This window comes from Rhipicephalus microplus, chromosome X, assembly GCF_043290135.1.
Source record: "Rhipicephalus microplus isolate Deutch F79 chromosome X, USDA_Rmic, whole genome shotgun sequence".
Taxonomy (NCBI): domain Eukaryota; kingdom Metazoa; phylum Arthropoda; class Arachnida; order Ixodida; family Ixodidae; genus Rhipicephalus; species Rhipicephalus microplus.
The window spans coordinates 108929683-108944750 of NC_134710.1; the positions used below are offsets into that span (position 1 = coordinate 108929683).

General features: G+C 45.2%; 1 protein-coding gene across 1 annotated transcript; it reads left to right on the forward strand.

Annotated features, from left to right (window-relative positions):
* Positions 1-2672: 2672 nt before the first annotated feature.
* Positions 2673-3203, forward strand: LOC119176761 (uncharacterized). The gene has a single exon (XM_037428118.1). It carries the CDS (start codon positions 2673-2675, stop codon positions 3201-3203), a length of 531 nt encoding a protein of 176 aa, XP_037284015.1.
* The last annotated feature ends 11865 nt before the right edge of the window (positions 3204-15068 follow it).

Here is a 15068-nt window from a genome sequence, read left to right on the forward strand (position 1 = left end):
TTTATTTATTTATTTATTTATTTATTTATTTATTTATTTATTTATTTATTTATTTATTTAAAAAAGCCTGGAGTTTTAATCACCATAACCTGATAATATTATGAAAAATGGGGAGCTGTGAAATAATTCTGACTGCATGAGGTTCCTTGACTTGCACCTCAACCGAGCCAAAGAGGCGTTTTCGCATTCGCTCACATCAAAATGCTCCCGCTGTTTGAGTAATCTCTAACGTCTTGTCAAGGTTACTAATTTCCCGCGTGAAACCGCATTTATCTTCCTCATCTTTCCGCCTTGCCCCTGATGGTAGCACCTCTGCATTTGGTCACAATCGATTATTGATTTAACATTTTATAGATTCATCTTTCACCTACATGCTTTAACAGTCATCCTCTACACAATTTCGTTAATATATATGTTCTTCATGCTACCGCTACAAAAACATGCTTTGCTTCTCTCTTTAGCTACCTTATTTATTTCTACTTTAGACTTCAAGGGCGAGTATTTGAATACAGCAATGTGTATTCACGTTGTTTGCTTTTTACAGTCTCATAGTCGTAATTTTCGCATTGACGTCTGGAACGACAGCCTATTAACTAAGGAGTTATAAAGAGTGTTAAGTTTTTGCATATTTTTTTTATTTCTCGCTATTAAGGCCACTCTCTACTGCCGTTCAGCCAGCCGATAAACGCTGCGCACTTTCTCGAGAAACACTGTAATTATTTCTACGACGGCACTGAAATGCCTTGAAAAAGCGTTTGGACATTCAGTCTTGAAAACAGTATGCCCTAGTTTGGCTTTTTGTTATAGGAAAGAAGCAGAAGTCATTAAATCGATGGCTGGATAAAAAGAAAACGGCAGACTAGAAAGGTTCTTGCAATGTGCGCGTTTTATTTCTTCTCCGCAAGATGAAGCCAAAATGTACAGTGGCGAAACTCTTCGCTACTTTTTTTTTACGTCAGAACGTTTTCAAATCGGGGACTTATATATTTGCTCTGACATTTCTCAAGTTAGGCTCGCAATCATTCAGGATAAAACATAAAGATTTGCAGAACACACTCAGCATCCCTTCCGACTCCGTGATGCTGAACATTGCCTTGTTTGCCTGCCAATGTGCGTTCATGTGTGTGATACTTTTCCCCCTTTGTGCACGGGTGCTTGCTTGCATGTTCCTGTGAAAGTGTGCAGCGCGTCTGTGTATTCGCGGTGTTTTTTGTGCATTTATTTTGAATATGAGCCCCAAGGCCCAAGTGTTGCATAAAAAGAAGAAAATAGGAGGCTTTCCCACAAGAAGCTCCAGATTCCCGTTTTTTTTAATGCCCTCAAAAGTATAATTAGGATAATAAATGCTACTCCACCCTAAAACACGTGCTGTTTTAACGTGCCTAGTCTACTACCAGTGATAATGTGTTTCATACATTCTTCGAGCCTTCTGCTCTTCTCAAGACAACACTCAGAGGTACTTGTTCAGAAATTTAGAAACTTCAACACTGGCATCGATAGCCAGTTCAGGATAATTACTTCAACGTCCTCACAGCCGAGAAATTTCGTCGCAAGTACTGCATTCCCTGCATTCAGTCTTTGGTCACCTTCAGTGAACGTCATGTTGAATTCCCTGAGCTCATCGCATAAGAAGGAAAACTGCAGGCGAGCGGGCTGGTTAGCTCTTTCGAAGAGGACGACGAGTCATCATTCGTTTTACGTTCTAGGATCATCCAGACGCTCATAAACGTCGGTTTGAGCTTTTACGTCTGTGTTGGCTGTTCAGTTGGCTACAAATTTTACAATTTCAGGGCCGAAACTCGGTAATAAACCAGGAACCAGGCTGTCTAAAGTGTCTCAGCTTTGCAACTATTGCAAGCAACACTTTTGCTAACGTCAGTAGTTGCACACTGAAAAGACCTCGCATCGTAGAGCTTCACCTCAAAATTCAGCACCCCTACATTGAAATGACACTTAAAGCCATCGAAATACCGCACATTTTCCAAGTCATATCAGACAGCACGATGACTTCGATGTTCGTCGCATCCTCCAAGAAATCTGGACACGATATCGCGAACGAGCTGCTCCACTCATTCATTGAAAAAGAAAATGGAATAAGTGTGCTGATTGGCTCGGACCAGATGTGGACGGTGATGACAGGTGAAATGCACGGACCAGAAAGCAAAGAAAAACTCATTGTCATAAACTCGAAGTTTGGATGGACATTTCAAGAAAGCACAGAACACTCTTCGTCAAAGGCAGTTGACTCCCGAGTCACGGTATGCGTGTGTAAGACTCAAGTAGGTGTTAATGAAGAACTAATCCGGTCATTTTGAGAACTAGAGAGTATCGGCATATCTGATCCCATAAACAAGGAGATCGAGATGAGCTCAACTAACTATGCAACACTTCGAGGAAACAATAGTGCTGTGTGGAGGCAGATACGAAGTGTCATTGCCCTGGAAAACTGGGTTGGAACTATGTGACAACAAGGAAGTCGCTACTGCCACACTGAAGAAACTTTTGATCCACTTATCCAGCAGAGAGGGGCTTCTGCAAACTCTCGACGCCACGATACGTGATTATCTGCTAGCAGGATATGCAGAAGTAGTAAAGTACCCACTTACAAATCTGGCAAAAGCTTACGACATGCCACTTAAAAAATTATTCGAGAACAGGCTTTGACAACAAAGATGCGAGTCGTCTTCGACGCATCGTCGAGGGCACGAGGATGCAAGTTTCTCAAGGAGTGCTTAGAGAACGGCGACAACTTGTGCCAAGACCTCGTAAGGGTATTGCTGCGCTTCAGAATGCACCCTATCGCCATAATGACGGATATTAAGAAGGCTTTCCTTCAGATTTTGATAAATGAAGAGAACCTAGATGCCTTTCGATTTCTCTGGTTCGAAGAAGGCGATGTTGCCGATTTTCAACGGAAGCAACCGCGGGCATGGAGAATGACCAGAATATCTTTTGGGGTGACCTGCAGCCCATTTATGCCGACAGCAACCATTCTTCATCACTTTAGAACAGCACCACCGAGCATGAGCTTGACTGCCCCGACATTGAGCGAATCGTTCTACGTCGACGACTTTGTGAGAGGAGCTGATACGGAAGACGAAGATGCCGAGTTTTGTAAAGAGGAGCAACAGCTCATGCTCTCGGCAGGCATGAATCCCCGAAAATGGACGACAAACTCCGCGATGCTTATGAACCTATTGTAAGGCGAAAAACGATCAACCAGCCAAGAGATGATTGCACTTAATGAAGCTTCAGTTAAAGTACTTGGGAATTTTGTGGAGTCCCCGGAGCGCTTAATTACTTCTCAATGGCCGATCTCCTTGTCTTTCTTAAAGGAAAAAAGACACAAAAAGGTTTGTTCTACAAGCAGCGTCAAGAGTGTTCAATCCGATGGGATTCGTCGCGCCATACACGGTGTCCATACGAATATTGTTTCAGAAAATCTGGACACGTGGAATTAACTGGGACGATTCCTTGCCTCGAGGTTTACGAGAAGAATGGCAAGACTAAGTTAACCAGCTGACAAAGCTTCAGTCAATTAAGGTTCCGCGCTACGTGAACAGCAACAGAGCGAAGCTGCTCCATGAACTAGAAGTGCATGTTTTTAGCGATGCAAGCTCGTTAGCGTACGGTGCAGTGGCCTATGTCGTGGCTGAGAAAGCAAGACTACCGCACTTTCTAATCGCCAAGTCACATCTTGCGCCCATCAAGACGGTAACTTTGCATCGTCTAGAATTTCTAGGGGCATTGATAGGCACAAGGTTAATGACTTTCATATCCAGCGCACTTGCGGGCTTCCAGCTGCGTTACAAAATGTGGACGGATTTGACGATAACGCTTTCGTGGCCTAAAAGACATGCACAGAAGTGGAAACAGTTCATTCGCAACAGACTCACTGAAACACAAGAGCGAACCGAGTTTTCTTCTTTGAAGCATTGCCCTGGTAACGACCACCCTGCGGACCTGCTGACACGAGGAGTATTTGTTGACCAGGTAGCTAAGAACCTATTGTGGTGGTATGGGCCTAGCTGGCTTCAAGAATGAGAACATGTGGGCATCACAACCAGTGCGAAGAGGGGATGACGAACTCGTGAATTGTGAGAAAGTCATTGTTCAAGTAAGCCTTAGCACTCAAGCATCACCTGCTCTACTTGTAGTGGAGCGCTAGAGTAGACTTGACAAGCTGGTCCCCTCACTGCAAAGGAGCTATCGAGGGCGGAGCAGTACTGAATTCTACACATACAAGACACATTTTTCCGCGCAGAAATCAAAGCTCTCGCAGAAAAGCGTTCTATAGACAAAACATCGTTGGTCGCAAGCCTCAACCCATTCCAAGACAAAAAAAGAATACTTCGGGTTGGTGGGCGCTTGATGCGAGTGGAATCCCCTGAAGGTGTTAAGCACCCGATTATACTGACAAGTGATCATCACTTTTTAAGGCTACTAACAATCCGAGCCCACTGCGAAGTTCTACACGGAAACGTGCCTGATACCCTTACTCAGTTATGAGAGTGCTTATGGGTGTGGAAAGCACGAAACCTAGTCAAGAAAGTAACGAGAGAATGTTACTTGTGCAAACGATATACCGTTGTCCCAAGAAACGCTCCCATAGCTCCTCCCGGAAAGCATCGCGTGACACCAACGCACACATTTGAAGTGGTTTGGGTATATTTTATGGGACCTCTTTTTGTGAAAACACCGTTAGAAGAGATGAAAAACTACATTGCTCTAATTACGTGTGCAGCTTCAAGAGCGATCCACCTAGTACTTGTGTCCGGCATGACATCTGAAGCATTCTTGATGGCCTTACGTCGCTTTTGTGCCAGAAGAGGACTTCCCCAGGTCATTTATTCAGATAATACGAAGGCCTTTAAGAAAACGTCAGGGGAAAGTTTTACAGCGTGCCGTTACAAGAACATATCGCCGGACACCTGACCAGTAAAGACGTAAAATGGGAGTTAATTGTGCCCAACCCTCTTTGATGGAATGGATGGTGGGAGCCGTCAGTAAGAACTGTGAACACACCACTTCACAGGATTCTTCGAAGAGCCTGCCTCAATTCCGAAGAGCTTATGACGGCGATCACGGAAGATAAAGCCGTCGTTAATTCAAGACCTCTCACATTTATTGAATCCGAAGACGGCTAACCACGTACTTTGACGCCGGCTGATCTGATAATTGGCCGAAGATTCACGGCGATACCACAAGGCACATCGAGGAAACACAGATTTCGACGTATAAGGAGGCCACCCAAAAACTTCAGTACAGAAGGTACCTGACAGAAAACCTTTGGATACGATGGACCAAAGAGTACTTTCTATAACCAAGACCAGTACTTGCTATAACTAAGATAACTAATAAAGTTAAGGAAATCGATGTATTACTCGTACATGCTGAAAACCTTCCTCGTCAATTGTGGCAACTCGTAAGGGTGATCGAAGTCTACGAAAGAGATGTTCACGTTTGCTCGAGCAAGATAAAACGACTAGACAGCCTTGTGAATTGAGGGCAATACAAAGGCTGTACCCACTAGAACTACAGGCGTGACCCCACTGCGCGGCCGGGAATGTTGAATTCCCCGCGCTTATCACAAAGGAGAAGAAAAACTGCAGGCGAGTGAGCTGGTGAGCTCGTTCGAAGAAGGCGACAAATCATCATTCTTTTTACGTTCTGGGCTCATGCAGACACAATAAACGTTGGTTTGATCTTTTAAGTCTGTGTGGGCTGTTCAGTTGGTCACGTATTTTACACGTCACAAATTGCCCACGGGAATCATATTGGACACAAGTCAAAAGTTCACCAGTGTACCAGCGGAACGCAAGAGGTCTCCATGTCTCGCCTTTCAAGTTCTCATCTACACATTTTTGTGAATTGACTGGCCACCTCTTACCTGCTAAATTTAGCCAGACTACCGAATACAATTACAACTTCTCACTAATTAGCCAACTATTTACCTTTCTGTAAGAGTATAAGGCAAGCGTCGTGCCCCTCCAGGTGGATGTTACCAGCTTGCTCTACCTCTATTTCCTGTGTGTCCTTGTGCATCTGGAGTATGTAAATCAAATAATTATAAATAATAATAACACGTGCTGAGCATCCATTTTTATGCCAGCCAAGTGTTCTAAAGTGCGGTGACCAGGGCCAAGTGTCAAGTTACAGCTGCAAAAGTGTTCACATATCTTCGTGGACTTCATGTGCATTTTCTATGCTATGTCCAGCCTCATTCCTAGAACAAAATACTCATGGCTCCGAGACACACCTGTATACGGCCTCAGTGATTAACTGAAGTATGATCATGCATTTCTGGATGAAACGGCACTCTTGGTGTTCTGTCACTGCGTTCTGTTTGTCTCGATTCCTATCATCCTGTAAAGCTTAGCAAACCAGGTACTTTTTCTTTTTCTTTTCCTTTTGAATGCGAAGCAGTTCTTATAGAACTTCGGTGAGTTTGAATCTATCTATCTATCTATCTGTCTATCTATCTATCTATCTATCTATCTATCTATCTATCTATCCATCTATCTATCTATCTATCTATCTATCTATCTATCTATCTATCTATCTATCTATCTATCCACGTACGACGTTTAGCTCTCCTGCCGTTTGGATAATGGAATCTATACCAAAATTGGTGTGGAATAACATGACTGTATGACGAGCATAAGTGACTAGCCATAACATGAAAATCATCACATGTATGTCATGAATGGTATGATTGAAATGCAAGTGTCTTGGTGCTCCTGCGGTGGTTTCATTGACAAGACATATCGAAAACTGGTATGGTATGACGGTGCTGCATGGCGAGCATAAGTGACGGGCCCTGACGTGGAAATTACGACATGCGTGTCGTGTAAGAACATAACTACATGCCACGCTCATGATGCGCTCGCGATTGTTTTGCTAGCTTCAGATACACCAAATCTGGTATTACGTGACGTGAACGGATGATAAAGGTATATGAATAGTGCAAACATGATAATCATGATATCCGTCTTATGTGAGAACTTGAACTTGTTTCGTTAGCTATCGCATATACCAAATTTGGTATTACATGACGTGAATGGAGGTTGAAGGTATATGACAAGCGCAAACATGATAATCATGAAATGCGTGTCACGTAAAACATGGCTACATGCTATAGTATATGTCTTTAGCGCGCTCGCGGCCGTTTCGCTAGCTTCACATATACAAAGTTAGGTATAACTTGACGTGAATGGACGCATAGCACAAATGTCAGGCGCAAGCATGATAATTAAAACATGCAAGTCATGTACGGCATAATTTACGTCCGCTTCATAAAGTTATACTGATTCTAATGTGACAATTGAACCTTCCCCCTCCGTGCTTCACATATCACTGATTTCCACAATACGTGGGATGTACCAATTTTTCTGCGTCTTTCTTTTCACAACACATTTCTGACAACAAAATAGATCAATGTCTCTACTGCTTACATACATCAACAAAAGGAAGGTCGATCATAGATATCACTTTGTAAGCACGCCTTCAAATCACGTGAATAAAAATGAAGCTAATGTCCATTCGAAAACATCACATGAAGTTTAACAGCTGTGCATGAATATTAAAAAAAAACTTTGACTCAGGGGCTACTGTCCAAATGCACATCTATAGAAATAGTTCTCGGTAACCAGAGTGTAAGTTTATATAAGCTCTGTTGCAATGAAAAGGGGTGGGTAAGTTGAAGTGATTGTAGCAACTATTTCTTCATGTTAGCATTAAACGAAAATTCCAATATTTTCAACATTTAGGACACTCCCGTTATGTTTACAATTTATCGCTCAAAGAAAAAACTACATCGCAATTTTGTAAACTTGCACCTAATGAGACATCTGTGTGTTATTTTAATTGATGCATCGAAAAGCTATCAATGATATAACAAATCGGGAGTGTACTTTTACAATAATCACTGAAAATGTGCTAAAAATTTTATGTGAGCTGTAATGTTCGAAACACGTTTGTTTCTTTCAGGTGTTCTAACAGATGCAATTTACAGAACTGTGGTGCCTGTTCCTGTACACTATTACTCATTCGTACACTTTGTTCACGAACGTTTTTTTTGTTTACTTGCGACTTGTTTAGAGATTAATTTAGATCTTCTATGGCCTAAAGCAAAGTTATGATTTAATAAACTAGAACTCAGCATTACCTCTAAAATTTAACAAATGTTATCGAAATATGCTCGGCGGTTGTCATATAAAAATAACTATGCATTTTACACTTGCTTGAAAATAAGAACAGTCGTTGCACCTCCCCCAACCCTCCCACCCACTCTATCCTCTATGTAAAGCTACTGCATACCAAACGTTTTTTGACAATGCGCTCTGCAAAAGAAAAAATAAACCAAGGAAAGCTGAAAGTGGGCCATGTAACTTTATTAACGCCATACATTACAACCGACAGCAAACGCAAACACCTGTACCTCCTCAATGAAAAAATATAGGTGTGGGGCTTTTACGTCCTAAAACCACGCCATGATAATGGCGGACGCTTTAGTGGAAGGACCCGGAAACTTTGACCCGGTGTTCTTTGCCGTACACTGGCATGACTTGCTACACGGGCTTATAGCTTTTCGCCTCCATCACATTGCAACCGCCACGGCCGGAATCTAACCCGCGAAGTTTGGGTCAGCAACCGAGTACCTTCAACGCTACAACACCATGGTGGATTGTGCCTCTCCACTCGTCGCACTGCCTACATATTGTATGCCGTAATGTTGACCAGTTCAGGCGTAACATAACAGAATGATGCTCTCTGTGACGGCTATAATTCCTGTCCGCCTCAGCATACCGACGGCATATTACGGCAACTACTTTTTTTCGGTATGTTTGCTTGACTACCAGCCACGGCGACTGATGGTGGCTAAATGAAGCAAAAAGAAAAAAGAAAACACTGACACGTCATACTTGTTTAGGTGCACTTCGGAGAGCTCCAATGGGGAGAATTACCCCGGTGTGCGGCTTGCATCTTAGTCAATGTGTGGTTTGGAGCCATAGATCCTAAGATTGTAGTGCTCTGTACTCCAGTTTCTTCAATTTATCACCTCAGTGGCTGAAAAACGGTGTTTTTCAGCAGCCCTTTCACAAATCATCAGCAACCTCATTGTCTCCGAGATCTTTGGCATAGTGAGCCTTCGGGGAGTAATGTGTTAAAGCCTCATATGCGACTCTCTCTCCCGCATTAGCGGCCGCGTGCATATTGCGCGAGAAAGTCGGCGCTCATGTTCCGTCACCATAGCTAGCGGTGGGGCTAATCTGCCAGCCACCGCCCAGTGGGAGGTTCACAGGGGTCACTCGGGCAAAGTGGGAGGGGGAAAGAGCGGTGAGCGAGAGAAGATAGCTCTCGGTCAGAGCAGGGGGAGCGGGCTAACGGCGCAAATTATGAGCCCGTTGCACGGTTGGCTCGCTCGGGAGCCGCGAAATTAGAGCCGTAAGAGGCTGCATGCAGATTAGCGCGGTTATGAATGACACGAGGCACAATGCGCACACCACTGCGACCGCAGCACTTACAGCTGGTTTCAAGAACAGCGAGATTCCTGAGGAAGATATCTCACGAGTCTTTCGGCTTCGCTCATTGCAGATGCAGAAGCGTTACGAGATTACCGAGAGCACGGTAACGATGTCGCAATTTTGTATGTGTCATACTCGGAAAAACCTGTATGTTCACGTCTACAGCGTGCCTGAGTGACGTATACGCGTCCACCTGTGTCCGTGCGTGGGAAAATGCATGCATGCGCTTTCATGTGTGTGTGTGTGTTTGTGTGTGTGTGTGCGTGTATGTGTGTGTGTGAGCGTGTGTGTGTGTCCGTGTGTGTCCGTGTGTGTGTGCGTGCGTGCGTGTGTGTGTGCGTGCGTGTGTGTGTGCGTGTGTGCGTGTGCGTGTGTGTGCAATGCGTGTGTGTGTGTGTGCGTGTGTGTGTGTGTGCGTGTGCGTGCGTGTGTGCGTGAGTGTGCGTGCGTGTGTGCGTGCGTGTGTGCGTGCGTGTGTGCGCATGTGTGTATGTGCGTGTGCGTGTGTGTGCGTGTATGTGCGTGTGCGTGCGTGTGTGTGTGTGCATGTGCGTGTGTGCATGTGTGTGTGCGTGCGTGCGCGTGTGTGCGTGTGTGCATGTGTGTGTGCGTGCGTGCGCGTGTGTGCGTGTGCGTGTGTCTGTGTGCGTGTGTGTGCAGGTGTGTGTGCGTGCGTGTGTGTCTGTGCGTGCGTGTGTGTGTGTGTGTACGTGCATGCGTGTGTGCGTGCGTGCGTGTGTGTGCAATGCGCGTGTGTGTGCGCGTGTGTGTGCGTGTGTGTGCAATGCGCGTGTGTGTGCGTGTGTGTGTGCGTGTGTGCGCGTGTCATCGTGTGTGTGTGTGCTGCGTGCGTGGGAGTGTGCATGCCTGTGTGCATGCGTGTGTGCGTGTGTGTGCGTTTGTTTGTTTGTTTGTTTGTTTGTTTGTTTGTTTGTTTGTTTGTTTGTTTGTTTGTGTGTGAGTGTGTGTGTGTGTGTGTGTGTGTGTGTGTGTGTGTGTGTGTGTGTGTGTGTGTGTGTGTGTGTGTGTGTGTGTGTGTGTGTGTGTGTGTGTGTGTGTGTGTGTGTGTGTGTGTGTGTGTGTGTGTGTGTGTGTGTGTGTGTGTGTGTGTGTGTGTGTGTGTGTGTGTGTGTGTGTGTGTGTGTGTGTGTGTGTGTGTGTGTGTGTGTGTGTGTGTGTGTGTGTGTGTGTGTGTGTGTGTGTGTGTGTGTGTGTGTGTGTGTGTGTGTGTGTGTGTGTGTGTGTGTGTGTGTGTGTGTGTGTGTGTGTGTGTGTGTGTGTGTGTGTGTGTGTGTGTGTGTGTGTGTGTGTGTGCTAGTAGCATCGCTGCACAGTCCGCTTACAACACGACGATGAAAGGAGCTGAGCGCACATCTGAATTTTAAAACGTCTCTGTATATACGCGTGCGTCCTTTCAGTACTGACTGCACGTGTCTTCAATTCAGCACATCAAAGCAATGCTACTTAGAAAGTCCCGATGAAAGTTCTTATTTCTCCTGGTTGTCAGCTTCCTTCCTTTCATGTGCTTAGGGACGCATGATATCATATTTGCATCCAGTGTTCACTAGCTCTCATGGTCTGTATTTCTCCTAAAAAGCTCAGAATAAGGAAGCTATGGCCCACTTTGTGGTCTCGAAAGGGGTTTTGTTCTTATTACTTTAGCTTTGCTTTTCAGTTTTCTAAGGGTGAAATGCCAGAGATGTGAATGGAAGTTTTTCTTGTGTACAAATTCTTTATGGGACTGTGGCAGCCTACAGCAGTTTATGACACAACTAACAGCAGAAACTTTTCAGCATATTTTGTCGTGACCTACTGCAGCGTACATTCACGCTTCCTTTGTCTTACGGCACATGTAATAACACTGCAGAGCATTCGCCCGGTACAGAGTGAGCGCAGCAAAATAACACCACGCATGAGGCTTTTGAAAACGCGCACCTCCCATGGCAGAGCTAGCGCAACGACCTTTCTAGACTCGTCCCTTGTTTTTCTGTCGCGACTGCCGGCCCCTCACCGCGCATGATTTATTCCTTTCACAGACGGCTGACTCTTTGCCTTTACTGGTGCAACAAGCTTCCGCTACACTCTGCCAACTAGAGCTGCATTCGCACTGCCAATGCCACATAGATGCTATTCATTCGACAGTGCCTGAAGTAACAAAAGAAAGAAAAGTTATGTTTGCCACGTCGCTCGGGCTAGCTACCTAGACATTGCATCTCTGCGTCTCACGCCGGACGGCATTCCTTAAGTCCCAAAGCGAGGGCAAACGCACGCTCAAACATCATGTCGCGTTCGCCAGATCTTTTTTACACTCGTAGTCCTTATCGAAATCTCGAGAGCCGGCGAAATTTTGTTGCGGTGCGTTTTGCTGTCCTTGGAGCGACAAGCCACGCGAGGACAACGCATAAACGAGCGTGTCTCTATCCTGTCTCTTAGGGCTCCTGTCTCGTCCTCGATTTTGTTGCTCGTCTCGCTTCCGTTCTGCGTCCTGCTTTGCACTCGTGCCCGGCTCGGCAGTTCGTGGAAGCGACGAGACGAAGGAGTGGGAAGTTCTCTGAAGAGGTGCCAACATTCAAGACGCCTTGTCGCGCTAGAGAAGAAGAGCACGGGGAGTCACAAACCGCGTTGGCCTCTTCCTGTCGCGTTCACACCATGACGCCGGCCGCGGATACAGAGGACTGCCGGCGGTGATGCCGCAAAAGAGAAGCTATCGATGAAGGCGGTGGAACAGGCGCACCATCCTTTCTCATCTTGGGCGCCCGCGACCGTTCACCCGGAGAGGAAGCCCACATCGTTGGCCAGACAGGCCACGCTCCTAACCCCAGCCCTCTCTATCTCTCTCTCTCTTTTTTTTTCCTGCTAGTGCCAGTCCGGATGCCCGGAGACGGTTGCTCCAAGCTTTCTCAGTGACAGTGTGTACGTGCCCGCTGCTTGAAACAAGGAGAGAGAAGGGAGAGAGACGGAAGCCGCGGTAGCGAAGGGAAACAAGCTGATGCACCTTCTTTTTCTTGGTTCTTTCAATGACGTCTACACGCGCGTTCTCTTCGTGTGTCGCGTGCTTGCTGCGGAGGACAACCACAGCCCCATAACAAGGGCACCTCAATTTTATTCCTCGACACTGCTTCCACTACGAGAGGGCGAGGGGGGGGGAGGTTACTTAGTTCTACGGAACAAGTGAACCCGCGGCCGGAAAGAGACAGCGCGTGGGTACAACTATTTCCAGATTAACAGCAAACCCCGGCACGGGCTGCCTGGATTATTATACGTGACCCTTGATTTTCTTCATAGGACGTTCACCTCTTGGTCGATCGTCGTGATTTGGGTTTCTCATTCAGTTTTGTGAACGCATCGCTTCACGAAATGAGGACTTTGTCAAGGAGACACTCAATACTTCCCCGATTTTCGATACGGACACTAATTAAAGGAATAAAGAAATATTTTGTTCACTGTTCGCCGCATTAGGCAGAGCCAAAGCGTACTTGTTGCAGCGTACGTTTGGTGACATTTCGTGCAAAATAGTAGGGTCAGATGTGCTTCACAACGCTCCTAATTTATTTTTTATTTTGCTTGCATTGTAAGAGCTTCTCCAATATTTGATAACAGTGAATTCAGTTCTTTAAAATTGTGGATGAAAATATCACGAGGATCACTATTAGTATCCATGAGATTCTTTTCAAGATAGAATCTGTAATAAAACAAAAAAACTACGAAACAAACCGATTGATTGTCTCGCTTTCCAAACCAACGTAATTTTGAAACTAACTCTACCTTTCTTTTATCTTATTTAGAAGAGGGAAAAAATCACAGCCCATTCCCGAGGTTAATGATGAAGAGTGGGGCGAAGCGGACAGATGCACGCATGAATGGACAGATGGACGGATGGAAGCACGGACGGATGGATGGGCGGAAGCACGGGCTCTTCACCTTACTCATAATCATTCACTCCATGGATATGCTATGACACCATTTTTATTGGCATGCACTGCAGTGAAACGGGCTACCACGACAACTACGATGATTACGACGACACGGGACTCACGAGTAAGGAGCTTCGCCCCTAAAAAAAAAAACTGATTACGATCATGCTTGGAATGCCGTAGTTACACAACTCCTCGACACGGCGCTGACTCCCGTGCATAGGCAATTATACGTACGGGTTCTCATTTTTTTTCTTCATGAAAAAAATTTGAGATATGTTTTAGCATACTTACGAGCCAACTTCGAAGTTACAAATGCGGATCTCGTTCTTCCAATACGCAGTCGATGTTAGTGATCACCAATACCATTGCGTTTAAACAAGTTAACTAAACGTTGTGTTGATAATTTATTAGAAATATGAAGACACGCACCATTTTAGATATATTTGTTTTCAATATACAAGGCATAACTTGGCCTGGCATATTAAATGTGATTTTATGCCGTAGTGAGGGCAGAAAAAAAGCTTTGTGGAAAATTCCATGTGTGGAACACCCTCGCATTTGGGCCTCATTGAGTGAATGTTTATCTGTAGATCTGCAAGGAAATGATGAAGCAAGAACCACCGTGTATAACGCAATCGTTCACGTACTCACCAGCTTCCTGGTCTCCACCAGAACACTGATACACTCGTCTGCGGATTGATTGATTGATATGTGGAGTCTAACGTCCCAAAACCACCATATGATTTTGAGAGACGCCGTAGTGGAGGACTCCGGAAATTTTGACCACCTGGGGTTCTTTAACGTGCACCCAAATCTGAGTACACGGGCCTACAACATTTCCGCCTCCATCGGAAATGCAGCCGCCACAGCTGGGATTTGATCCCGCGACCTGCGGGTCAGCAGCCGAGTACCTTAGCCACTAGACCACCGTGGCGGGGCAAGAGAGCACTGTTGTACAAGGCTATTATATATATATATATATATATATATATATATATATATATATATTATCACTTCTTGATGATGATGATGATGATTCGTCATTTCGTCATCACCCTGCATCACTTCTTTTTTGTTTCATTTCTCTGCACGCGTGTTTGTTTGTGTGTGTGTGCGTGTGTGTGTGTGTGTGTGTGTGTGTGTGTGTGTGTGTGTGTGTGTGTGTGCGTACGTGTGTGTGTGTGTGTGTGTGTGTGTGTGTGTGCGTACGTGTGTGTGTGTGTGTGTGCGTACGTGTGTGTGTGCGTGAGTGTGTGCGTGTGTATGTGTGTGTATGTGTGTGTGTGTGTGTGTGTGTGTGTCCGATCAGTCGATCGCTCCTTACACTTCAAAAATGCTATGTCGAAAAATTCAGTTCGTTCGATCAGATACAGGTGTCTTTCCACAATTCCTGAAGCTTACATACACAAGCATTGCTTGCATGTAAAAAAAAACTCTACATACGCAGTATGGTATGATGAAGGCATTGCACTTTGATCGGGGCCCTGAACGCCAAAATATCTATAGACTATAGCTAGATTAACAGCTATGAAATTCCGGGTGCGCTATCGACCGACACATCTTTTTTTTTGTAGAGATATAAGGGTTATTCTTTGTACAGATCCGGGGGTCTAATTACTAAGGC

Bases quoted from the DNA above. Each gene is read 5' to 3' on its own strand.
- LOC119176761 (XM_037428118.1), top strand. From the start codon at position 2,673: ATGCGAGTCGTCTTCGACGCATCGTCGAGGGCACGAGGATGCAAGTTT.